At 44.6% G+C, this 26,486-nt stretch overlaps 1 protein-coding gene across 3 annotated transcripts in view; it reads left to right on the forward strand.

The window, feature by feature from the left end:
• BMP6 (bone morphogenetic protein 6) overlaps window positions 1–26,486 on the forward strand; it is a 149,304-nt gene that overhangs the window by 110,584 nt on the left and 12,234 nt on the right. For all 3 annotated transcript variants that reach the window (XM_025295315.3, NM_001290858.1, XM_044924764.2), the window contains 1 exon segment: window positions 11,454–11,646. In XM_025295315.3, coding sequence (XP_025151100.2) covers window positions 11,454–11,646 — 193 coding nt within the window.

Below are 26,486 nucleotides of genomic sequence, written 5' to 3' on the forward strand. Positions count from 1 at the left end.
CTTGAGTGTAACTGAAGCAATTTGAGCCGATTAATTTCTTTCCTTTGCGCTTTAAAATTTAACATGCTTGGCGTTCACGTCCTGAACACTGAGTGCAAAGCAATATGAAAATTGGTGTTCTGGGCCCAGCGTGCTGCGGCTTCAAAAAAAATTAACCTGGACAGATGTGTCGTCGGTCCCCAGGTTAGAGTTGGACACGACTTAGTCATTGCACATTCTGGAGGATGGCCCAGGGGCTGGAGTGTGAAGCCTGGCGCCACACTTGCCCTGGCTCCTTTTGCCCATTGGGGACACTGGCACCCAAGAGAGAGCAAGGAGCGGTCCTGAGTCCTGCTCCTACGTTCATTCAACAGACATTCTTGTGCTCTCCGGGGGTATGAAGATGAATGTGTCCTGGACCCTGCTTTTGAGAGGCTTACGGTCTAGCAGGGGAGCTTGGCAGACACACTGGGACCGGGGCGGTGGTCGAGGAGGAGCAGGTGGGTCAGTGGTGGTCAGAGAGACCTCCAAAGCATGCCGTCCAGTAGAACTAGCTGTGACGATGGCGTGTTCCCTGACCTGCTTTTTGACACAGTATCCACCAGCTGAGTGTGGCCACCAGACACTTTTAATGCAGCTGGTGGGCCTGAGGAACTGCATTTTTCACTTTTGTCACTTTGCATTTAATTAACTACACGTGGCTTCAGCGCAGTCATAGAAGGTGAAATCCACATGAGCCGGTAATTGATCGGCCAGTTGGGTCTGGCTGGGTGGACAAGAGGTAAAGCCACAGGGCAGTTTAACTGGGGAATTGATGCATTTCCTTTTGTGCATGTTGGGGCTTCAGGTACATGAGGGATGGTGCTGGATGGTGACATGGACCCTTAGGGAGAGCGGTGGACCGGAGATGACTGGTGGGAGCCATCAGCATAAAACCCTGGCTGGGATCCTAAAAGTGAACTGTGTAGGGAAGCCTCTGCACGGTCTGTGAGTCCTGTTGATAGCTGTGGTGATCATGTGTGCTCTGCCTGGCCACTGGGACTTTTCAGGGAAGCAGATGAGATGATGTGTATGTTAGCGTTGGTAGAGGCTTCAAATATCAGGCGAGTTTTATAATGTCTTTTGGAATGGAGAGGAATGTGTCCCAAATGTTATTTTTCAGACACAAAAGATAAAGGCTCCAGATTCTGGAAGGGTTGCAAGCTAGATCATTCGTAAGGCCCTCCTGCTAACAGATGACCAGGTCCAGGATAAACAGAGGCAAGTATGTCTCCGGCAAGAATGTCAGGGACTCTGGGACACCGTGGAGGGCTCCCTCGGGCTTGTCATTGTGAGCAAACAAACATACAAGCGGGGTGTCTGGGAGTGCAAATACCAGCGCCACTCAGACCCCAAGACCAGCTCGGGGTCCAGGCCAAGCTGGGGGAGTCGTCCCGGAGGGTCCCAAGTGAAGCCAGGGCCCCCCAAGCTTCTAGAAGAGATCGCTGATTCTAGCTTGGTCGTGTTCCTCTTAGAAGCGAATGTACACTTTTTTTTTTTTTTTTTTTAAATAAAAGCAACTCCAATTTAAACATTTGGGATGAATTTCAATTAAAAAAAAATTACCTAAAAATTTCCAAACCCCCAAGAAGGTAAAACCAGCAAAAGGAAAGTCATTGGAAGGATGGGAAGACAACAAGGATTCAACCCTCCCAAGGATTTCACATTTTAGAAAAGAAAAACCAAATTAAAAAAGGGAAGATGGCTATATAGGAAATACAAAAAAGGAAACTTGTATACTATGTAACAGTGATAAAGGACAACCAAAAATGACAGAGTAGACCACGCAGCAACCATGACAACAGCTATTGGAAAGTTTTTTAAAAATCGTTAAATGTCAAACTTAATAGATGGTTTAAACTATATATTAAATACTCGAGAGAATTGGTGAACTTGTAGATAGATCTGAAGAGATGATACAGCCCAGAGATGAGGAGGTAAGACATAAATGTGCAGTTTTAAGAAGCGCGGGAATTAGGGGCTTCCTTGGTGGTCCAGTGGTTAAGAGTCTGCCTTGCAGTGCAGGGGACACAGGTTCGATCTTGATCTGGGAGATCCCGCATGCTGCAGAGCAGCCAAGCCTCTGTGCCACGACTGCTGGCCCTGAGAGCTGAAACGAGAGAAGCCGCCGAGATGAGAAGCCCGCACACCGCACCTTGAGCCCAGCCTCCCACTCTCTGCAACCAGAGAAAGCCCGCATGCGGCAGCAAAGGCCCAGTGCCACCGAAGATAGCTAGATACATAAACAAAATTTAAAAAAAGAAATGCAGAAGTTAGAATGAGAAGGGCTAATATAATATCCATGTAAGAGTCATCTCAAAGAAAACTGAAGTCCAGTGTCATCCCAGCAGAATCAATCAAAGGAAGCACAGCTCACGTGTGGTCGTGAAGCTGTAGCACAGCAAGAACAAGGACATGAAAATGACATCCAGGAAGACAGGATGAGTCTGATTCGATCAATACAGACTTAAACTTCTCTCCTCAGCCACAGTGAGGACATTCCACCTAATATTGCTGCGCCATTGTGACCAGAGGTGTGGCAGAGTTGATTTTTCTCTTTGGGCTATCCCATTTGTTTGATTTGACTAAAGACCTCCAATTTATCTATGAAAAAAATGCATATTATGTATACTGGTGTTTACTAAACATAGTCTGATTGCTTCTTTATAGCAGTTCTTAGGCAAAAACGCGGTTCTTTGCTCTCCTTAGGACTCGATAAGGCTGCCACTGTTCAGTTTAACTCTGTCCTTGTGACCTGTGTTTATCAGGAGCCCAAGTGTCCCTCTCATGTTGGCTGAGGTCTGGGTCTTGTTTCCACTGTAAGATGTGCATGGTTATAGCTACTGAACATCTTCCCAGTCTAAAGTGATGTGAGCATCTGGGGGGCAAGTGGGGGAGAAGTTCTAAAATGAGGTTTTTAAAATGAAAAGTGACTTGGTTAACCCTTATGGCTAATGATGATATGTAGCCACTAATTTTGGTCCTAGAGCTCTTTATAATATATGTACTGAGTCTGATCTTTAAAACTTATTTGGAATCTAAGGGCAGCCTTGGGAGGTCCTTTGTGATGACTTGATCTGGATTTTGGTGGTGGTCATAGAATCATAACATACATACATCCCCTAAAAGTTCATGTAAAAGCTGGTGAAATCAACAATCTTGCTCCAATACTAACTTGCCAGTGTCAGTTTCCTGGTTTTGTTGTTGTTCTTAGTTATACAGGATATTACATGGGACCTCTCTCCCTTTTTTTTAATGTACCCTATTTTTGCAACCACTTGTCAATCTGTAATTTTTTAAGTGAAATTTAAGGGGAAAATGTCATTTAAAACATAGAGCATGACAGCCAGGAAACCAGCTTCTTCTTGATTTCTCTTTATAGGAGCATCAGTTCAGAGAACATGAATACAAACACTTAGAAATATTTGGTGAATCCCGGAGGGTAAAGGGTCATGGGGCTGTGGTTAAAAATTGAGTTGGAGAGTTTAGCTCAATGTCTCTATGACCACTTAAGGTTGGAAGCTTATCACAGAAATGTCAAAAGGCCACCATTGTTACAACTCATGGAAAACTAGCTAGAACTTTGTGTCACCTAAAATGAAATCAACTTGTGCCAGACCATGAAAAGATGATTATTGTTGTCAATGGAATGGTGATTTTTAAAAAAAGGGGGCTTCAGGTTTTTCAAGTTTGTTCTAAAGTGGAAGCATTAAGCATTTGGAAAATGTAGAATTTATTGTGGAATGAACGTATGATTGACCTTGAACAATGGGGGTTTAAACTGTGTGGATCCACTTACATGGGGATTTTTTTCAGTAGCAAATATTACACACTACACAGTGCATGGTTGGCTGAAGCTGCGGATTTGGAGAAACTGAGACTATGGAGCACCAGCTACAAGTCACACTCGGATTAACCCCCTAGTTGTTCAAGGGTCAATTGTAATTCTGTTAACTAAGCCATATGAATTAACCATTGAATGAGTCCAGTTAGTGAGAAAGTTATGAATTTGTGATACTCTTATATATAAATAGATTATTCCAATCTTTTCCCCTCCCTCTTTCTTCTTTTATATTTGCAGTTGGTGTCTTTATTTTTCTCTAGACAACTTCAGTGGATATAATTCAGATTTTGTGGGATGATATTCAGAAGATACTTACATTAAAATATCTTTATCATCAAGTTAAGCAGGTAGTGAGAAAAAGAAAATAACCTTCAGTAAGATGAGTCAAGAAAAACAGAATCCACAAATAAGCAATATTATTTAATCTCTGCAGAGATTAAATAATAGAATACTTTGGAAAACTTTCTGGCAATAAATTTGAAAAATTAAATTCAAATTGACAAACCTCTAGAAAATACACACTGACTTGAAGAAAGAAAAAAGATAGCTTGTTTAAAGGAAAGATATGTTTAAAGGAAAATGAATAATTAAAAATGTTCACCAAAGGAAAACACCAGGATCAGATGCTACCAATAAGTTTCCCACACTTTCCAGGAAGAGATCATTTCTTGAAAGAGAATGAACGTTCTCCAGTTTATTCCAAGTGCAAGCATAACTTGAAATCAAACAACATCATGAGATGAGACCATCATCAGAGTCACGTAGGAACACAAATGCCAAATTTTCAAATCATAAACTGAAACGGTAACAGATACCACGTGACACCGTCAGGTCAATGTCTGGGCTGTGTTTGCGTCCCCAGAATTTATACTGTAGAAACCCTTATCCCCAGTGAGACAGTACTAGGAAGTGGGGCCTTTGGAAGGTAATTAGGTCTACGTGAGGTCATGAGGGTGGAGCCCCAGGACAGAATTAGTGTCCTTATAAGAGATGAGAGCTCACAGTCTGTCCCTCTGCCTGCTTGCACCAAGGGAGGCTATGTGAGGACATAACTGGGAAGGGACAGGACCTTCAGCAAGATCAGCCCTGCTGGTACCCTGATCTCCGGTTTCCAGAACTATGAGAAATATATGTTTGCCATTTAAGCTGCCTGATCTGTTGCATTTTTGTTATAGCAGCTATAGCTCACTGAGATGGTCAAGGAGGCAGTTTGCTGAACTTTCTTTTAAGGTCCACAGTGTGTAACTTTGTGTCTCTTCCTTCCCTGTTGTGTAGCTTCAGCAGTACTGGGCTGGACTCCAGCACAAAACCAAAATGAGCATCCTCCCCTTCTTCCTGGTTTTAAAGGAAGTGATTCCAGTGTATCACCGTGAAGACGGTTGTTAGTGTAGGCTTTTACACAGACTCCTTATCGGATTCACGGAGTTCTTTCTATTCCTGGTTTGCTAGTTGAGAAGAGACTCAAGAGGCAGTTTAACCAAATGTGAGGAATGGACCTTATTTAGCTCCTAATTTCAACAAATCCACTGTAGAAAGACAGTTTTTGAGGCATTCGAGGAAATGAATGATGGACTTCGTATAGGAGTACAGTGAAGAATTATTTTAACTCAGCTGTGATCATACATTGCGATTGTGTAAGAAAATGCCTACTTTTGTGGGGAGTTCCCTGGTAGTCTAGGGGTTAGGATTAGGCACTTCAATGCTGTGTTGCAGAGTTCAATCCCTGGTTGGGGAACTGAGATTCTGCAAGCTGCATGATCAAAAAAAAAGAAAGAAAGAAAATGTTCACTTTTAATTTCTTTTATTGTAATATACACAAAACATAAAATATACCACTTTAGCCATTTTACTGTACACACTCTACGACTTTAAGTACATTCACATTGTTGTGCAGCAATCAACCACCATCATCTCCAGAACCTTTCGATCTTCCCCAACTGAACTCAGGCCCCATTAAACACTAACTTGTCATACACCCAGACCCTGGAAACCATCATTCTTCTTTCTATCTCTAAGAATTTGATGATCCTTTGTTGTCTTTAATTGCTAAGTCATGTCCAACTCTTTTGGGGACCCATGGACTGCAGCCCACCAGGCTCCTCTGTTCATGGGATCTTCCAGGCAAGAAGACTGGAGCGGGTTGGCATTTCCTTCTCTGGGGATCTTCCTGACCCAGGGGTGGAACCCACATCTGCTGCATTGCAGGCAGATTATATACTATTGAATCACCTGGCAAGGAGTGATTACTCTGGGTATCTCATATAAGTGGAACCCTATTTGTCCCTTTGTACTGTTTTAGTTCACTTAGCAAAATGTCCTCAAGGTTTATCCCTGTGGTAGCATGTTTCAGAATGTCTACTCTCATGGCTGAATAGTACTCCATTGTGTGTATGGAGCACATTTTGTTTATCCTTTCATCCATGTGGATATTGTTTTTTCCTATTTTTTTGGCCATTGTGAATAATGCTGCTATGAACATGGTGTACAAACATCTGTTGGAGTCCCTGCTGTTGATTCCCTGTTGATTCTTTTGGATGTCCCCACATAGCCCAAAGTGGAATCCCTGGATAATCATATGATAATTCTGGTTTTTTTTTTTTTGAGGAATCATTTTTTTCCCACAGCAGTTGCACCATTTTACATTCCTACCAGGAGTGCAGTGCACAGGGGTTTTACTTTCTCCATATCCCCACCAACATATGGTAAGAAAAATGCCATTCCCATAGAAACTCAGCACACCACTAGCCAATGGGCAGTGGGGACCGCCCCCTCCATCCCCACCCCCACCTGGATAGCTTTCATGCTTAGCTGTGGTCTTGCTTAGATTTTCCCTGGGTATCTGTAAAATTCCCATCATGTCTCTAAAAGGAAGGACTTTAGGAGCAAAAGAAAAACTAACTACTCTGTGATCTGTTGATGCACATATATGAGGTAAAACTGTTCATTTTTAAAAGGCAAGGGACTGCCAGACACTGTTCATGACCCGAGGCTCCTTTTGGGTGGAGGGTGGGGGTTGGCTTCGGAGAGAAATATTGATCTCCTTCCAGTTTTTAAGTTGGGTGCTGGTTTCCTTGGTGCTTTGTTATTATGCTTCACTACCTCTGTAAACTCACATATATAAACATACTTTTGCATGTTATACATTTTACATTTATAATTTTAACCCAGTAACATTTATTCTTTCCTGCTGTGGCCCCTGTTGGCCAGAGGTCCGGTGCTGCTCTGAAATTTCAACTAGTATTCGTCTGAGGCAAGGAGAGAGAATAGAGTGAGTTCTATAAAGCTAAATTGATTCAACTCCAAGGATTGTGTATATCCTTGAATTATGTCCTTCCTACTTGATTTGGTGCTAAAAGGACCTTTAAAAATAAAATCAGAGCATTAAAAGGGCGCAGTTTGTTGTCTTATTTGCTCTATTGTCCTTACAAAAGGTAAACAGAAACAGTAGATGCCCTTGTGTAAGGTCATTACCGTTTTTAAAAAAAAAAAAAGTGTTTTCAGGGGTCCTTGAAACGAAAAATTCTAGGAATTGCTGCCTCAGAGAATGAAGCTCTGTATTCAGTAGCCAAACTCCAAGGCTGATGATATTCAAGACTGGGATTTCACTCACCTTCCTTTCCAGAGAATGTATTATACTCTCCCATTTAAAAAGCTCTTTTAGAGGAACATTAATTGGCCCTGTGTGAAGACTCAGGAGTAGGTCTACCGACACCCAGCTCAGGAGACCTACAGTCTCAAATACCACCAGCTGATGACGCTTACAATTAACATTTACTGAGCACTTCTCTACCATTTTGTACGGACTCTTTCAATCTTCAGGAATGTTATTTTTCCCATTTAACTGATAACTGAAACTTTGGCTAACATCTTGCTTAGAATCACCAGAGTAAGATAAGGGGGAGCTGGAGTTCAAAACCCCTGGGGAGCTCCCCGCTGTGGTCCACACTCCTGGTTACTACTTCACTAGATTCCACACACGGCACCATCTTTGAGAAGCCAGAGGCAGGGGCTCCCGAAGAGGTAGGAGGCAGTGGATCCCCCGCTCAGCCCTCTCTCATCCAGATGTTTAAGGAGCCCAGTTCACACAGCTTAAAGGGGGAAAGGCTAAGCTCATTGGAACCCTTGCATGTGTGCTAAGCTGCTTCAGTCGTGTCTGACTCGGTGACTCCATGGACGGTAGCCCACCAGGCTCCTCTGTCCATGGGATTCTCCAGGCAAGAATACTGGACTGTTTTACTATGGTGGTCTTCAAACGCACTTGTAGGCAGTGATTTAATTGTACTTACTTCTTGCATCTCTATGAGACATTAGCAAAGGCACTGTGTAAATTCAGTTGTGGGCAGAAGATTTGGGGAGAGAGGAGGCATTCCAAGCATATTTCAGTTACTGGTAGCTGAGGTCTCATAGGAAGATTGAGGAAGATGCTGTAGTGTTGACCGAAGGGGCATAAAACGTTTGGGTGGGAAAGCTTAACAGGAGCTGGGCAGCAATCAGAGACGCCTGGGGGACTGAGGAGACCATGCATGTCCTCCAAGAAGGATAAAAGAACAGCAGGAGGAAGTTGAGTCCTTCAGGGTCACACTGAGGAGAACTGGGGAAATGAACATTATAAGGCCATGAGTTCTAATTCACACGGTAATAATATGGAGGGCTTTGAACTACGCTTCTATTTTCTCCTTTTTAGACTCTCTATCTCTCTCTCCACATCTGTCTGCGAGCGGCTGCCAGGACCCTTCCTTAGTCACACACATCACCTCCCAGGATTTCAACATCCCTTCTCAAGAACTGCACGCAGCTTCTCCCCTTCCTGGCATGGTCAGACGCACCTTCTCTCTCCTTCCCTCCCTCTCTCTCTCATCCTCTCCGGCTCTCCCTTCTCTTCTTGTGTCGTTTGCTTCTTACCTGTAACAAATCACCCAAGACATAGTGGCTCGGAACAAGGGATCATCTCTCCCAGTCTCGTGACCAGATGAGGACGAATGGGGTGGCTCCCCCTGGAGGCAGTTCATGCAATTGCAGCCAGGTGGTCTCTGGTAGGGGTTGGGTGATCCCAAGTCTGCACTGCGTTGGACATCCGAGGTGGCGTCTTCATGTTATGTCCGGCGGACCCCCTGAGGTGGCTGGGGACTGAGTGGACTCTTTCCTCCCTCCTCCCTTCTCCTTCCATGTCCTTATACACCACACAGCCTCTCTACATGGTTACCTTGGACTTCCTTGTAGCGTAGGGGGTTCAGAGTAGTGGGACTTCTTACCTGGTAGCCATCTTGCCTCAGACATGCATCCCAAGACACCTAATCAGAAGGAAAGTCAAAACTTACGAGTTAGTCTCAGAAGTCACTCCACACCACTGTTGCTGCCTCTTGTTGGTCCAGAGAAGGTCACAGAGCCAGCCCAGGGGAGAGCAACCACCCAGGGGTGTGAATGCAGGAAGGTTTGGTTTACTGGGGGTGGCATACCTCTCCAAGGACTAACATTTCTCATGTATTGAAATGTCTGTCCCTTTCTCTCTTCCTGACTGAAATACCTTGTCACTGCTTTGTACCTTGCTTTGCATTCATAGTTTTTTCTGTTGTTTATATTAGTGACTTCTTTGAGGAATTCTTACACATTCTCTCAAAAGAATCTTAAGAATATGCTTTCATTTCTTGATACTAAAATTCCAGCACCCAAGAAGCCCTATAGAATAGCTCTGTGACTGTTTTTTAGAAAGTCTCTTTGGGAAATCAGATTCGGTTCACCTTTTAACCACTGATGATAACACAGCAAACTGAAAAGGCAGATCAGTTTTAGAGAAAAGTGATCCACCATGAGGTGTGGGTGTCCTTGGATGAACTGCCCAACAATGATGCTTTTCATGCTTGGCCACTAATTTAAAAACCTGTTCTCTTGTTGAGGCTAAATGGTGACTTGCTTTCCGTCTGGACCTTCTTTTTTTGTTTGTTTTTCATACTTATATTCAAACTCTTTTACACAAATGAAAGTTTACCCTTTTTTTTTTAACAACTCCTTCTCCTCTTACCCTTCCAAAGGGATAAGTTGAAACTAAAAGATTTGTTGCACAGTCACATGGCAGTTTCAGAAATTCTTGAAAATCTCATACTGATGGATGGCTTAACTTTCCCTAGCTTCTGCAATGCCATTGAGGTCTCAAGCTCACATAAAGAGTTCTTGGCGGCTTTTTCTTCTTCTTTTTTTTTAAGACGCTACATCTGCAAAGCTTTTCTCTGGTGATTATGGAGAACAGCACATGTGGGAGAAAGTGGGCCACTGGAGGTGGCAAAGAACTTTTTTTTCCCTACCCACAAGCCCTGAAGAAACTCTGCCAACAAGGATTAATTTGCTCATGAGATCTTACTGTGGTTGCCATTAAGAAAGAAAAAAACCCAGCAGGAACAGCAGGGCAGAAGCATTTCTGAGCTCGGGGGAGAAGAGTTGGGTTTTGTGGTGGGAAGTGGGGTGCTGGTTTTTCTCTCCTACAGCGATGAGGCTGACAGCATTTCTCTTCCTCGGACTCTGTGTGGACATCTGAAGGCCAGCTCCGAAGGAGGATAATCAGTAGCTTGTAGTTTTCTGTAGTTTGGCTTTATTAAAAGCAGGGGGAAGATTTCATTTTAAAAAAGCCTTCAGGCAGTTCCCGGTGACCTCATGGTTAGGATTTGACTCTGTCACTGCAGGGGCTCAGCTCCATCCCTGGTCGGGGTATTGAGATCCAGCGAGCCACGTGGAATAGCCAGAATACGGGCAAGAAAAAACGTGTTGATGCGATCCTTTCCCAGTTTTTAAGAAAGCCTTGGACAACAGCACGTCACCCCATTGGTGATGTGTTTGCACATTTCTATCCTCATACTTGGGTTCCATAGACAAGTTAGGCAGACCCTGGCAGCTTCAAACTCAGAGGGTCCCTCCTCACAGAGTTATTCAGCCCCCAGTTTCCTCCAGGAGAAGGAAGCAGTGGACTTCAATTAGAACAATGTTTTCTACGAAGCCTCACACTAAGCCCCTCAACAAAAATTTCCACCAGCCATCAGGCAAAATGTGGCAGACCCTGAAAGCTTCAGACCCAGGCGGAATGCACCCCCGACTACCAGGACCCCCACCAAAGGTCAGCTCAGGGCTGCCCTGGGTCTTGTCAGCTGCTTGGTGGGGAGAGAAGGAAGCAACCCGAGGGGCCAGGGCAACTGGAAGAAGAGGGGCTGGGAGGGGTGGGCAGTGGGCTAGACGGCAGAGGCAAGTCCCAGTCACTGATTCCTGAAGTCCTGCAACTTCTGGGAAGCCCCCATTCTCCCACCTGTGCAGACGAGGACCCCTTAAGCGAAGCGTTTAAATAACTTGCTTTCATGCGACCTGATTAAGCTATTTAAAGTCTTTAAATAGAATCTAAGCGTTGTATTTAATCCTTGAGTAAAATGAAGGATTTTCGTCTGAGCCTGGCCGCCTAGCCCACGGTTCCTTCCACCACCCGCGACCCCGTCTCAGAAGCCATGGGTAACTGGTAATCCTCTTATGAATGAAAACGGGGACTTGCTGGAGGTGAGCCTGTGGCACTCAGCCAATAACAACAGCTGTCACTCTCTCTCGTTTAACCCTGTAGTGGAGTACGACAAGGAGTTCTCCCCTCGCCAGCGACACCACAAAGAGTTCAAGTTCAACCTATCCCAGATTCCTGAGGGTGAGGCGGTGACGGCTGCAGAGTTCCGAATCTACAAGGACTGTGTTGTGGGCAGTTTTAAAAACCAAACTTTTCTTATCAGCATATACCAAGTCTTACAGGAGCATCAGCACAGGTATGGAGGCTCAAGGAACCCCAAAGGGTCGGGCTGGGCCCCGTTTCTCACCCTATCATCCTGTAACCCCAAGCGTGTCTGGGGAAGGTGGCTTGGAGTTCAAGGGCAGCCCACGGGCGTGACGAGGGATGTGTTCCCAGTGCTAGTTTAGCGGGCGAGAAGATACTTTTGCTCTTACGGTGAAGATTTCCCAATAGTTTTCTTTTCTGAAGCTAGCCAGTGAATAGTAATTACTAAGCATCCTTTGTGATCAGAAACAGAACCGACTGGGAACTGGTTCCCACTATTGATTAGGCTGTCTTCTGAATGGAGGGTGAGGGTGGCTGACAGGTTCATACTTGAAAATTATATGAAGATGTTACAAATGCTACTGAGTCAAGTGAATAGAAGGCTATGTGCTAGTGATACAATATATACATATATTTTGATTGGCCAAAAAGGTCATTAAGATAATTGCATGAATGAACGTTTTGGTCAACCCAATATAATGTCTTTGAGAGAGAGAGAGAGTGTGTGTGTGTGTGTGTGTGTATATGAATTAATGTGTCTCAAATGTATTTTTTTATCATGTAGATGTGACAGAACAGTAGGCTTTATTTTTTTCCATGTCTGTATTCTTGTTTCCTGAAATGAGGCCACACCATTTTACAAAAGAACTGTGTTCTTGGGGCTGCCTAGCAAGTAAAAGAATCCTTCCATGGGGTGATTTTTTAGAGCATCGGAGGGGCTAAGGGATGAAGTAGTACAGCATTTTATTTCAGTCCGACAGAGACAGAGAACAAGCCCATGACCTTGAAATTTTGCTTAGTTCTTAGGGCTCAGCTGAGTGGTTTGGTCAAATGGAGAGCTTGGGGCAGAGGTCAGCACTGCCCGTGGTTCTCAGCGGGTGGCAGATGGGAACTTGGCACGTGATAGGATTTTTGGCAATAATATGGTAAATCTGAAGATAAAAGTAAAAGAATACAAAGGTAAGGGAACTCCCCACCCCTTTGTTTATGGACTATATTAGCTTGGGTTTCATAAACCAACTCCAGATTCTTGCTTTTGGTCCTGGAAGTCTGTTGACTTCCCAAGAAAGTCCAAAAGTCTCGGCCAAGAAGGTCCAAAGGAATGAGTTTCGTTTCTCCTGGACTTATGGGTCTGTGTGTGGGTCTGTCTCAATACACACACTAAAATAATAACAAATGTGAACTTTGCCCCACACAAGAACTGTTTGGAGAGCACTGCTGACATTTGACCCTGATGCATATTCAGCTCCATTATGAGGAAAGTGGAGAAGGAAGGACGTGCCCAGCTTTGGGGACACACGCTGGTGTGGGACATACACACTGACCATTGTCGTGACTCTCAGCTACGTAATAATAAACAATAAGTAAAATAGAGCCACTGTGGGGTCTTTATTACAGACCAAAATTTCAGATTGGAGGGAAGTTTTCTGATGTCTGATTATCACTCCTAAATTAAAATATATTGATCAATTTAACTGTTAAGGGCCTCTGTTGAGAAGTAAATTCTTCATTGCTAGCTTTTCATCTTTCAGTATTTCAGAGAAATTCAGTATTCAGTGATTCTTTGGAATAGCTTTGTTTTGTCGTCCAGTCCCTAAGTTGTGTCCAACTCTTTGCAACTCCATGAACCGCAGTACACCAAGCTTTTCTGTCGTTCACCATCTCCCTGAGTTTGCTCAAACTCATGTCCATTGAGTGATGCCATCCATCCGTCTTATCCTCTGGCATCCCCTTCTTTTGCCCTCAGTCTTTCCCAGCATCAGGGTCTTTTCCAGTGAGTGAGCTCTTCGCATCAGGTGGCCAAAGTATTGGAGCTTCAGCTTCGGCATCAGCCCTTAATGAGTATTCAGGACTGATTTCCTTCAGGATTGACTGGTTTGATCTTGCTGTCCACGGGGCTCTCAAGAGTCTTCTCTAACACCACAGTTTGACAGCATTAGTCCTTCGGTGCTCAGCCTTCTTTATGGTCCGACTCTCACATCTGTTCGTGACTAATTTAGCCATTGACTTTCAGTTTGCCTAATTATCAGTCTCATTACCTTTCTGTGTTGGAAATAATCTGCTGGTGCTTTTTTGGCTCAGACTTCTGTTTGGAAAGCATAGTTTCCTCTGTTCTGCAGGATAAGCTTCATGGTGAAAACACTGGATTGGAGCTTTTGTGACTATGAATTTTTTTTTCAAAATTATTATCATTTTACCAAAGAGAGAGTGTACACGCTAGCAGACTATTTGTGAGGTTTACGTTGAGCTTCAGCCAGAAGTGAACAGCTGCCTTGAGCTTCAGATGCTGGTGTCAGGCTTCCTCCAGGCCAGCAGTGAGCTTGGAAAACAGACTCCCCAATGGTCCCAACCTTTGATGACTCCCTGTCAAAGCAGAGCTGTAATCGCTCTGCCTTCTAGGACGGGAGTATTTGGCGATGGATATGTTTAACTTTTGTGCATAGGAAAGGGGAAATCCTGGGAGATTTGGGAGAATTTCGTGCTTTTGAAGAGTTCCAGGTTGGCCAGGAGGAGATTGTCTTTTCTTATCAGTGGCCTGGAGCCCAGAATGCCTGTGGCCTCCTCATGTTCTTTCAGAGGCCTCCAGATTGAACCGTGGGACCCTTTCTGGGGAAGGTCCTATCTCCCCATCTGTACCATCTTGGGGTGTCTTGGCTAAAAAGGACTCTCCCGGCTCATGAAGAAACATAGCTGTCGAATCTGTGTTTCAGTGAAATTTGTAGCATCTGATGGATCAGCTTAAGACATGTGTGTGTTGCAAAAGAGTTGGCCTCCTTGAAAAAGAAAAAAAAAAGGCAGGTTTTTCATTGCTGAGTCATACCCTCAGCTGGGGCTGAAGGAGTTCTGTGTCAGACCTCCTGCTATAAAGGGCAGCTAGGGAGTCTGACCCAGGGAGGGTCAGGAAAGATGCTTGGAAGGGAGGCTTTTGCTGTGAACTCTGCAGAAACCTCATGCCTCTGGTAAAAAATCACTGGACCAGGTAAGTTAAAAAACAGTGATGACTAGATGGTGTTTGTTGAAGCAGCTGATCCATTATTCAAAATCTGAGAATAAGCCTAGAGATGAAATCTAAGTCCTGAAAAAAACTGGAGCAACTCGTGGAGTGGAGGGGGGTTGGCAACCCAGAAGCACACATGTGCTCTTTGTAGTCTATTTATTTATTTTTAACTTTTTATTCTGTATTGAGGTATAGCTGAGTAATACTGTGATAGGTGGACAGTGCAGGGACTCAGCCATACATATCCATGTACCCATTCTCCCCCAAACTCCCCTCCCATCCAGGCTGCCACATCACAGGGAGCAGAGTTCCCTGTGCTCTGTAGTAAGGTCCTTGTTGGTTACCCATTTTATTTTTAAAAATAATTAATGTATTATTTTTGGTTGTGCTGGGTCTTCGTTGCTAGGCGAGGGCTTTCTCTAGTTGTGGTGAGAGTTACTCTTCATTGCGGTGCACGGGCTTCTCACCGGGGTGGCTGTTCTTGTTGGATCACCAGGTCTAGGGCCCTCGGGCTCAGTAGTTATGGCCCGGGGCTTAGTTGCTCTCCAGCATCTGAAATCTTCCTGGACTAGGGATCGAACTTGTGTCCCCAAAATTGGCGGGTGGATTCTTATCCACGGTGCCACCAGGGAAGTTGCTTTGTTAGTTACCCATTTTAAATACAGCAGTGTGTACGTGTCTATCCCAGACTCCCTAACTCTCCCTTCCCCCCATTTTTAACTCTGTAGTATGGAATGGGGTTGGTAGTTTAAGATGAGTTTGCTGTTAAAATCTGATGTTAGGAATTGTTATATGTTTATGATGACCCTGGTGGAAACTGGCAGTTATATCATGCTCAGAGTTTGGGAAAAACCTTCCCAAATCCCTTCCTTAGAGTTTAGCCATGACTGCATCAGACAGCTGGGTAGGCAGTTTATGCTATAGGAGGATGAAATGTGGCGTATACACATTGTGTCAAGTCCAGATTAGGCCTAAAGTGTGCTCTGCTTACTCAAAGTCACCCCCATGCCGTGGGGACAGTCCCAAGGTGAAGTGCCAGAAGGAGGGAAACGGCCCCCTTATGGCACGTCTTGCATCTTCAACTCCTCAGTTTGGATAAGAACATCTCAAGGATGCTCCTGTTTGGGTAGCACAGGAGACAGCTCTGTTGGGGGTAAAAATGTGTCTGTTAGAATTCAGGCCTTTGGCTCTTGACTCCCAGTGGGAAAAACCTCTGCAAACCTTCATTGATCTATTGGTCAACCATGGATGTGTTAGCAGCTTTTCCAAAGGAAAGGTGTGGAGGCGATGAAAGACAAAATCGCATGGAAGTAGCTGTTGTTAGTCACGGTGTGGTGTCTTTGTCCACTTACTTTGCGTTTTCTCCTGCAGCACATCCATGCTAAGCTGTCTTCATACTTGGAGGGTAAAGGCTGCTCTGATTAACTGTCCACCTTTTGTTATCATGTGTGGCAGCATGATGGTAGCATGTTGCTCAGTTCATAGGTACTCACGTGCCTTTAGGGGGCCTTTAGGAATATCGTTCTCATCTGTATTTCTTATTTGGTTAAAGATATACTTTACCTCTTAATTCACTTTTGTATATCCGGAAGTCAAACAGCATCTCTTGGAAGCCAGACAGAAATGTTTTCAGTGTCTGAAAGATGGTTCTGTTTGGCCCATGGATCGGCCCCACGTGCCTCTGCTAGCTGTGAAATTCTGTACTCTGGGCATGTATATGTCGCTTGGCAGTGATAGTCTGTCTTCTGTGTGTGTGATAACTTTCTTTTTTGTGTTTTATCATGGTGCAGTCTTTTGGAAGACATTTAAGCGAGAATTAATTACCAGATTGAAAAGTCAGTTCCTCCTGGTATAAGCAATAGCACAACTTACTCCTCTGTTTGCAAACAGAGGGAGTGGGAGGCAAACAAACAGAGGCAAAGTGGGAGTTTTCTTGTATATATATAGTTTTCTCAGTTTGGATCATATGCTTCATCCTAACTTTAGCATCGTTTTTAGGACTGGAAGATGTGCAACTTTGAATCAAGGAAACAGGGCAATTCTGTGGTGGAGTTGGTTTTTAAAACCGAGAAAGATTTTTTTAGGCTGCCCAGAGGCTATGCTGGTGGAGTTCCCAGGAAGAAGGCCAGACTGAATTATTGTTTATGTGACTAAGTTCATCAATTCTGACCTGTTTTTAAGATAGAATATAATTGTCCCAGGAGAGAAAATAACTGTCAAAAGGCAAAAGCAGTTTTCCAGAATTTTAAATTTGACACACTTCTCTGAACCATTCACGGAGATCGGAAACAGAGGAATCAGTCAGGAGGGGCTTGGAGAAGAGTCCAGGTTGGGACACGTTTGAGTCATGATTAGATGCTGAGAGCCCGTGAGATACGGAAGTATTTAGACCAGCAGAATGAGCTCTACTCTATAGTTCTGGGTATTTGAGAACGATGGACATAGATTAGAGAGTTTAGATATAAGAATAAAAAAACCTAGTTGACCCAGGACCACTTATTGAAAATACTGTCCTTTTTCCATTCACATCAGTGGCATCTTTGTCATAAATCATGTGACCACATAAGTGTGGGTCTGTGTCTAAGATCTTTGTTCTGTTCTGTTGGTTGATTTTTCTCTTCTTGTACCAATATTATGCTCTTGAGTCTTTTAGTTTTATGGGAAGTCTTGATATCTGGCGTGTAAGTTCTCCAAATTTGTTCAAGCTTTTCTTGGCTGTTGATGGTCCTTTGTAGTTCCATGTATACTATAAAATCAGCATTTCAATTTCCACAAAGAAGCTCTGTGCTGAAATTCTGAATCTACTTGGAATTTTGTCAGAGCTCAATTTGGGATGAATTGACTCTTGCTAATTGTGAGTGGTCCAGTCCAAGAATGTTTATTTAGGTTTGCTTTTAACTTCTCTCAGTAACCTTTTACAGTTTGTGGGGGTCTTGAATGTTTTTATTAGAATTATTCCAAGTATTGAAGTTTCCATCCTATTGTGAGTGGTATTGTTATCTTAAAAATTTCAGTGTCTGATTATTTTTTGCTGTACCCATAGAAATAACAATTGATTTTTACATATTGATCTTATATCCAGCAACCTTGCAAATGTACATAGTCTAATACTGTTTCTCTGCACTATTTTAGAATTTCCATGAATATAATCATGTCATCTATAAATATTTTTTCATCATAGTTCTTATATTTTTGCTTCTCTTATTGTGCTTGCTGGACATCCAGTGTAATATTGAATTCCATACAGGTTTCTGGTAGGTTTCTAATCTGACATTGGAAATCTGTCAGATTTCTGATCTAAGGGAGGAAGCATTTAATCTGTACCATTAAGGACAATGTTTGTTATAAATGTTTTTGTAGATACTCTGAATAGACTTAGGAAATTCTCCTCTATTCTTACTTTGCTATGAGTTTTTTAAAATTAGAAATTATGTGGATTTTTTCCTGAATTTTGGGGCATGATTGTAGTTAGTCCTTCATATATCCGTGGATTCTACATCTGTGGAGTCAACCAACTACGCATCAAAATATTTTTTAAAAATTTCAGGAAGTTCCAAAAAATTTGAATTTGCTATGTGCTTGCAACTATTTACACAGCACTTACATTGTATTAGGTACTATAAGTAATCGAGAGATTTAAAATATACAGGAGGACATGCATGGGTTATATGCAGATATACTACATGGTTTTATGTAAGGGACTTGAGCATACATGGATTTTGGTGTCTAGCTATTTTTTGGTATCCAGGATTGGGTCCTGGAACCAGTCCCCCAAGGATACTGAGGGATGTCTATAACCAATGTCACATTCCTGAAACAAACTGAACTTGGGATTTATCCTTTTAATATAACACTAGATTTTAAGATCATGTCTGAAAATTCTATTATTTGAATCACCTGTGGGTCTATTTTCATGCTCTGTTTGCTCCCTTGATTTTTCTTCATTTGGTCTTATTTCCTAGCATGCCAAATCATTTTTTGAAATTATATTCTGGACTTTATTTATGAAAAACAGTTCTAGATACTGGTGTCTATTTCCAGACTGGATTTCACTTTCTTCTGGAAGGCAGGCAGGTCACCTTGTTCTGTTTTAATTGAAGCCAGGTTTCTGGATATGTTGAGGCATCTCTTTCTTGTTTTCCCTTTCTCCTGCAGTTTAGCTCTTTAGGGGTCTCAGCTGAAGGTCTAGGTTGTTTACCAAAAGTTCTCTTCCATGGTGGGCTCTGAACTCTTAATTTTAAACTCCCCAGCATTGAGAGACTGCCAAAAACTCTGCCGTGCTTTTGTTTAGCCTCTAAGCAGTTTCTTCCTGCTTGTTTTCTCAGCTTCTTCCTCCACGCAAACACAGCCTAACATTTGGCAAATGTCTCAAATGGAAATACTGGAGTTCACAACAGTCAGGCCTTGAAGAGCCAAGATCCTAGAGGAAGGGACCCCTAACTTCTATGAGATCACATTGATGAGCTCACTTCTGTGCAGTCCTCTGGGACCTTAGCCCTCCAAGTCCTAACTCCCTGAAGCTCCAGTTTGCATTGCCAGCCAATGATACCACTCCAGGCTCTGGGCTGCTACCCCATTCTGTTTGACATCTTTGTGGTATGCCAGGAATTAACCAAGGCCCGGAGATGAAAAAGCAGTGGTGGATACAGGCTCAGCCTTGATGCATTTCTCTCTGACCTCTTGCCGCATCAAGTGTTTGCCTTTCTTGGTGGCTCTAAGATGGCTTCAAACAGTTTTGTGATTTTTGCTGTTCTTAGTAAGAGTGTTCATTTGATGCACCATACGCCAAGGCACCCATCTCTGAAGTGTCATATTTTTATTTGGAAATATTTATAATGAATCCCCACAGATGTTGATGTTGGAACCAAACAGTATGATTCTGGAAACCAGACCTGAACCCAGTCATTGGGCCAGCATCTAGGAGATTCATGTTCTTAGGAAAGCATTTCTCGCAGACTGATGCTCATAGAGTGATTGCTGTATGAATTCCGTTGGATGTTCAATGATGCCTCCCGAAATGAAGTAACATGAACTCTTATCTCCACTGACCTGAAAGTGAGATATCTGGGACTGTTCTTTTATGAAGAGAAGGGCAAATTTGAGAAAGGCTGGATGGGAGAACTCGATTGTTGTTTGGGCAGAGGAAAATCAAAGCCTTCTTATCGCTGTGCCCAGTCACGCCTGTTTCTCTTTCTGAATCTGGCTGTCACGGGTTCCCTCCCCAGGGACTACTGAAATCTTCCTGCTGGCTTGATAATCTCTGGCACACTCAGCCTGGGCCCCAGACGAGGACTGAACTTTGTAGTGTTTGTTCCTTTGCTCCTGAGAAAGGGATAATGTGCCCGACCCACACCTGCGGTTATGTAACCAGTTACTTTCATCTTCTTAGTCAAGAGCATCTTTCTTAGACTTAGAAAGACCCCCATGAAATCAAAGGGGAAAACAAGAGTCAAGAAGCTACCAAGCCTTCTTCCCCTTGCCTGTCTATGTTCTGTTCTTTGGAAGGGTAGCTGAGAAGGTTAGAGAAGAATTAAAAGAACAAGGACAAATTTTGGAGAGGGGGACGGCAGGGTGTGGGGAACAGGAAGAACTTCTGTTTGGGAATTGTTTACCCACTTGGTAAATGTGGCAGAGAAAAGAAAAGAGGTTTGTTTCTGGAAACGATGCTGCCTTCTCTATTATTCACACCCAGGTGTTCTAGTTGCCAGCATCTCCGCACCAGGATGTCCAGCTTTTTGGGAGGCAGGCCATGGTTGTAGTCAAGATTTTTTTTTTTTTTTTGCTATTTGTTTTAAAATCACCAATTAGCAGCACTTTTATTGCCTTAGTTCCCCATGATGGGCAGGGATGTGGATGTGGGCATGGGTGATAAGAACCAAAACATAAAATTTGCCTGTGACATGTTTAAAAGGTGGCAGAAACTGAGAGGTTGTTGCTGACCCACAAAAGGATGCTGGGATTCTTGGCCTCTGAAAGAGAAGAATTCAATCGGGGGCCAGAGACAATCAAAAGACTGTCTCAAGCTTGTGAAAATTTTACCAGACCCACTCCCATGCCCACAATTTACATTTTAGGATAACAAGATTAGAATTTAACAATAGAAAGATCCTACCAGACCCACTCCCATAATATACATTCTAAAATATCAGGATTAGTCAGAAGGTTTTCAAGAAGGAGAAACTTTACTCAAGCAGGACACGTTGTTGTATAATCTTTAGTACAGAGTTGAAACTTAGTTGTTTAAACTGACTTGTTTGTTGTGTAATCATCACTTCCAGGCTTAAAGATAAAAATGTTTTATGTGACTAGGACTAAGCAATGTAGAGGAAAAGAAAACGTTTGTCCTTTCCTCCTCCTTGAGAATTCCAGACCCCTCTCTCCTTGGGGACCCCAGACTTCTTATCAACCTACCTAGGAATTGACTCGCTCAAAACCTCATTCAGTCTGTACCCAATCACTGGGGTGTGGTGGGATATATACCCCAGTGTGATGTTATTGTTCAGTTGCTAAGTCATGTCTGACTCTTTGTGACCCCATGGACTGCAGCGCACCAGGCTTCCCTGTCCTCCTCTACCTCCCAGAGTTTGCTCAAGTTCATGTCCATTGAGTTGATGATGCCATCTGACCATCTTGTCCTCTGCCGCCCTCTTACCCCAGTGTATGGGAACATTATTGCATCTATATGGTCACCAAGCACAGGTTAGGTAGCCTTGAACTTGAACAAAGTAGCCTTCCATCTTCCCCTGCTCCCTGTCTTGGACACACAGAAGCAAGCTTTCTGATAATCCTGCTACTTTGGACTTAATCTCACCCGTAACTCTGATTGTTAGTCTCACTTGATAAATCCCCAAGGGTAAGGCCAGTCCCCAAGACCATCAAGCATTTACGCATGAAGTCTACATGACTTGATACTATTTTAGAGAGAGAGGCAAGGTATTTTGAGAGCTGACAGCTTGGAACTTGAAGTCTAAACAGCAGGCCAAGGTCATTCTCCTCATACTTTAGAGAAAGGCAGAGTGCTCGACAACAGTGGCCCTGAGTGTGGTCCCCAGACCAGCGGCAGCAACATCACCTGGGAATCTGACAGGGATGCAAGCTCACAGGCCTTGCCGCCAAAACTCTGACAGTCTCTGTGTTAACATGGCCTCCGGGGGAGTCTGGTGCCCGCTGGCTTTGGGAACCTCCGTGGTGATGGTTCAGGGCCAGCTTGCCTGGGCCCACATCCCCGCTGTGCTCGTGCCGGCCGAGTGCCTGTGAGCAAGCCGCGTGACCTGCGTGCGCCTCTGTTCCCCGCTGTGTTCGCCTTTGATGGTGTAAATACTCTTGGGCAGTTGTGAGGAGCTAGCACACGTAAGAGCTGTCCCGCGGTGAACAGCGTGTAAGGCCAGAGCTGTGTTACTATCCTGATGCAAAGGGATTTGTGTTGGTTTGTCGAAGATGAAATATACCTTACCGAATTTTGGTGCCTTTGATGCTTGAAACTTCTCTTTATGCCATGCTCATCCTAGAAGTGAAAACTGGGTAAATTCAACTGCCATAAAGTCAGTGGGAGCCCGGCTGATTATATAACATAGTATATGCTATGTTCAGTCGCTCGGTCGTGTCCAACTCTCTGCGACCCCATGGGCTATAGCCTGCCAGGCTTCTCTGTCCATGGGGATTCTCCAGACAAGAATATTGGAGTGGGTTGCTATGCCTTCCTCCAGGGAAATCTTCCCAACCCAGGGATCGAACCCAGGTCTCCCTCATTTGCACGTGGATTCTTTACCATCTGAGTCACCAGGGAAGCCTAAGAATACTGGAGTGGGTTGCCATTCCCTTCTCCAGGGCATCTTCTTGACCCAGGAATCAAACCGGGGTCTCCTGAATTGCAGGCAGATTCTTTACCAGCTGAGCTACCAGGGAAGCCCAATATATACAATATAGTACATATAATATAGTATGAGGGCTTCCCTGGTGGCTCAGACAGTAAAGAGTCTGGTTCAGTTCCTGGGTTGGGAAGATCCCCTGTAGAAGGGAATGGCAACCACTCCAGTATTCTTGCCTGGAGAATTCCATGGACAGAGGAGCGTGGTGGGCTACAGTCCACATGACTGCAGAGAGTCGGACACGACTGTGTGACTTTCACTAGTACAGTATGTAGTGTATATAATATTGTATACATAGTATGCAAGAAAGTGTGAGTTGCTCAGTCATGTCTGATTCTTTGTGACCCCATGGACTGTAGCCCACCAGGCTCCTCTGTCCATGGGATTTCTCAAGCAAGAATCCTGGAGTGGGTTGCCATTCCCTTCTCCAGAGCATCTTTCTGACCCAGGGATTGAACTCAGGTCTCCTGCATTGCAGGCAGATGCTTTATTGTCTGGGAATAATAATACTAGGGAACTCCTGCAATACATAATGTGTATAATTCAAGTAACAGGTGAATGAACATTATTATATATGTGATATATAATGTATACAATATTATTATGTAATATATAGTGTATACAGTAATGTTCATTCAGCCTTGTTACTTGAATCAGTGTGTAGCAGTTTACTCTGATTTCTAGTACTCTGTTTTCAAATATTCTGTTTCTTTTCTACTTTTTAGTTGGTAAAAGTTTAGATGTGATCCTGTATGTATAATACATTACATAAGAAAAAAGTAAAAACCCTTGCCTTACTCTCTCATTTTCTCAAATGATTTTTGGCTTTCATTCTGTTTGAAAATTGCACTTTATGCTCTTCTTGCATAAAGAAGGCCTCGACGCCCCTGGAGTGGTTTACAGGGGCAGCCCTGCTGCTCACGTCACAGAACCGGGTGTGTCTTGTGTGAGGCGACCCTTTGACAGAGCCCGTAGACTGAGAAGGTCACGTGTCATTGAAGAAAGGTAAACAGCTGTGGGCAGACCAGGGCCATCTTGGTGACTTGCCATAAATAGTGTCTCTTACCCACCTGAGTCATGAGCAGCATTGACCCAGCGGGGTCCGCCCTCAGAGGATCATTCTTGTGAAAGGCCCTCTCCCTCCCTGGACGTGTGTCAGTGATGGCTGTATCTAGACGGAGGGCATTGTGCTCGGAGCGGGAGAGGGGAGGAGCTGGGGAGGCTGCTGGCATCCCAGCCGTGGGTGTGAGGCATCTCGACCTTCCTCCTCCTGCCCTGACATGCGGAGTCACCCCTGACTGCTCTCCTCTGCCAGCCCCAAGCATCTGAAACCTGACTTCTGTATCCAGCCTCCACTGGCACTGATGGGCAGTGGGTTTGGATCTCTGACTTTATTCCAAGCCCTTGGTGAGTGTTTACTTACCTCTGCCCTATGTATTAGAAAAAAATCTTTTTATTAAAGTAGAGTTGATTTATAATACTGTGTTAGTTTCAGGTGTATGGCAAAGTGATTTTTATATATATATATATATATATTCTTTTTCAGATTCTTTCCCACAGTAGTTTATTTATTACATGATAGGTGAATATAGTTCCCCATGCTATACAGTAGGTCCTTGTTTATTTTATGTACAGTCGTGTGTATCTGTTAATCCCCAATTCCCAATGTACCCCTCCCCTGCTTTCCCCTCCAGTAACCATAAGATCGTTCTCTGTGAGTCTGTTTCTAGTTTTGTAATTAAGTTCATTTGTATCATTTTTTTTTTTTTTTCAAGATTCCACAGATAAGCAACAACACACGTCATCTGTCCTATGCTTTTCTTGACTCCGCTTTTTGGATGCGTGGTGGCTGAGAGCCGGGGCTCCAGCTTCAAGCTCTGGTCACCCCCTGAACCCTGTGTGGCCATCACACACACCCCCTCTGCAGGCTGCGGGCTGCGCGCCGCCAGCTCCGGAAGGGAGCCATGACGGGACCGGCCTCCCCATCCTCTGAGGGTCAGCGGGAGCGCTCGGCCGGCGCCTGAGTGCTGGGAGCCCGGGAGGTATTTGCTGCTCCACCAGGCCGATAGCCCAGTTATTATTATTATTATTTTTTATGTGGACCAGTTTGTAAAGTCTTTATTGAATTTTTTTTGGTTTTTTGGTCACGAGGCCTGTGGGATCCCAGCTCCCCGACCAGGGTTTGAACCCACACCCCCTGTACTGGAAGCTGAAGTCTTAACCCCTGGACCGCTGGGGAGGCCCTGAGCCCGGTTACTTTAAGTCCCTGCACTCCATCACCCCTGCTCGCAGGGACCTGAGCACCCTTGTTTGAGTGGCTGTCTTTGATTTGGCCTCCGTGCTCGGAGCCCCGGAGCTCAGCTGCAGCCCACGTGTGTGTGGACCCCCTGGTCTTCTAATCAGCGAGGACTAGCCTTGTCTTCACCGGACAGTCAGCGAGGCATGGCCCTGAAGCACTGCCAGGTCCTGGGGGGGTACGTGGGGGGCCCCTGGGTGACCTGGAGCAGCGTCAGGTTGCAATGCAGGCTCCCGTGTCCACCAAGCCCCACCCACCCTGTGGACTCCATTTCTTCCCTGTCATGGTTTCGCGTGCCTCCTCTGCCCTCTTTAAACCACACCCTTCCCCTCTTTTTCCTGTCCTCTGCTGTCTCTGCCCCATTTTTGGATGATGGCCTTCTGTCCCATCTCCCACTTCCTCAGCTGACAGACTCCCCCATTCCTTTGTCCTGAGCCCTACTTTTGAAATATAAAAGCTCATTCTAGCTCAACCTAGATAGCTTATTAAAAAGCAGAGACATTACTTTCCCAACAAAGGTCCATCTAGTCAAAGCTATGGTTTTCCCAATAGTCATGTATGGATGTTAGAGTTGGACCATAAAGAAAGCTGAGCGCCAAAGAATTGATGCTTTTGAACTGTGGTGTTGGAGAAGACTCTTGAGAGTCCCTGGGACTGCAAGGAGATCCAACCAGTCCATCCTAAAGGAAATCAGTCCTGACTGTTCATTGGAAGGATTGAAGCTGAAACTCCAATCCTTTGGCCACCTGATGTGAAGAACTGACTCATTGGAAAAGACCCTGATGTTGGGAAAGATTGAAGGCAGGAGGAGAAGGGGACGACAGAGGATGAGATGGTTGGATGGCATCACTAACCCGATGGACATGAGTTTGAGCAAGCTCTGGGAGTTGGTGATGGACAGGAAGGCCTGGTGTGCTGCAGTCCATGGGGTCGCAGAGAGTCGGACACGACTGAGCCACTGTACTGAACTGAGCTCTTTCTACCAGCCGTGTCACACTCGTATCTTGGGCTGTATTTCTCTGCATCCTTGTTACAAGTCCTAAGAACATGTGCCAGTTGCCCCCATTGACGCCCTAGTGACCAGTGCCCCTCAGCCATAGCACCCTGTGGGCCCTGTTGGCCCTCGGGGGCAGTCCCCACGCTGACATCCCCACCACATCCTCATTCTAGAAGCTGCTCCTCTGATAAGAACGTGTCTGGTGCTTCTTTCAGGACCAGACTGTCCCCACATTGCTGTTCCTGGTTCTGTGTTATTTCTGGATGAGAGTCTTTTCCTACCTTCCAGAACAGAACTGATGTCTTCACATCTTCACTTCAAAGCTCTGGACTTGCGTCCCCTCTTGCTGTTTTCCATGAGCACCCCCCGTCTATCCGCCCACAGTTGCCTCAGTGACGGGGGTGGGGGGTAATTTGTCAGCAGGGGTGTGACACGCGCGTTGAGGGGGGGCTTTATAGACGGCAGGCCAGGCCTGCCCCCCGCAGACCCTGTCCACCAGCTGAGTAAACGCTGCGTAGCCACACCTACTGCTCCGAGCTCGGAAAAGATGACAATGGCCTTGCCTTCCAGCTCTGAGCCGGGTGAACAGGAAAAATGGTTTCTCCTCTGAGAAGTCGAAGACTTTTCACTCGAGGTTTCGCTGGCCTCCAGACCATTGGATGGACTAGAGATA

This window comes from Bubalus bubalis, chromosome 2 (assembly GCF_019923935.1).
Source record: "Bubalus bubalis isolate 160015118507 breed Murrah chromosome 2, NDDB_SH_1, whole genome shotgun sequence".
NCBI lineage: Eukaryota > Metazoa > Chordata > Mammalia > Artiodactyla > Bovidae > Bubalus > Bubalus bubalis.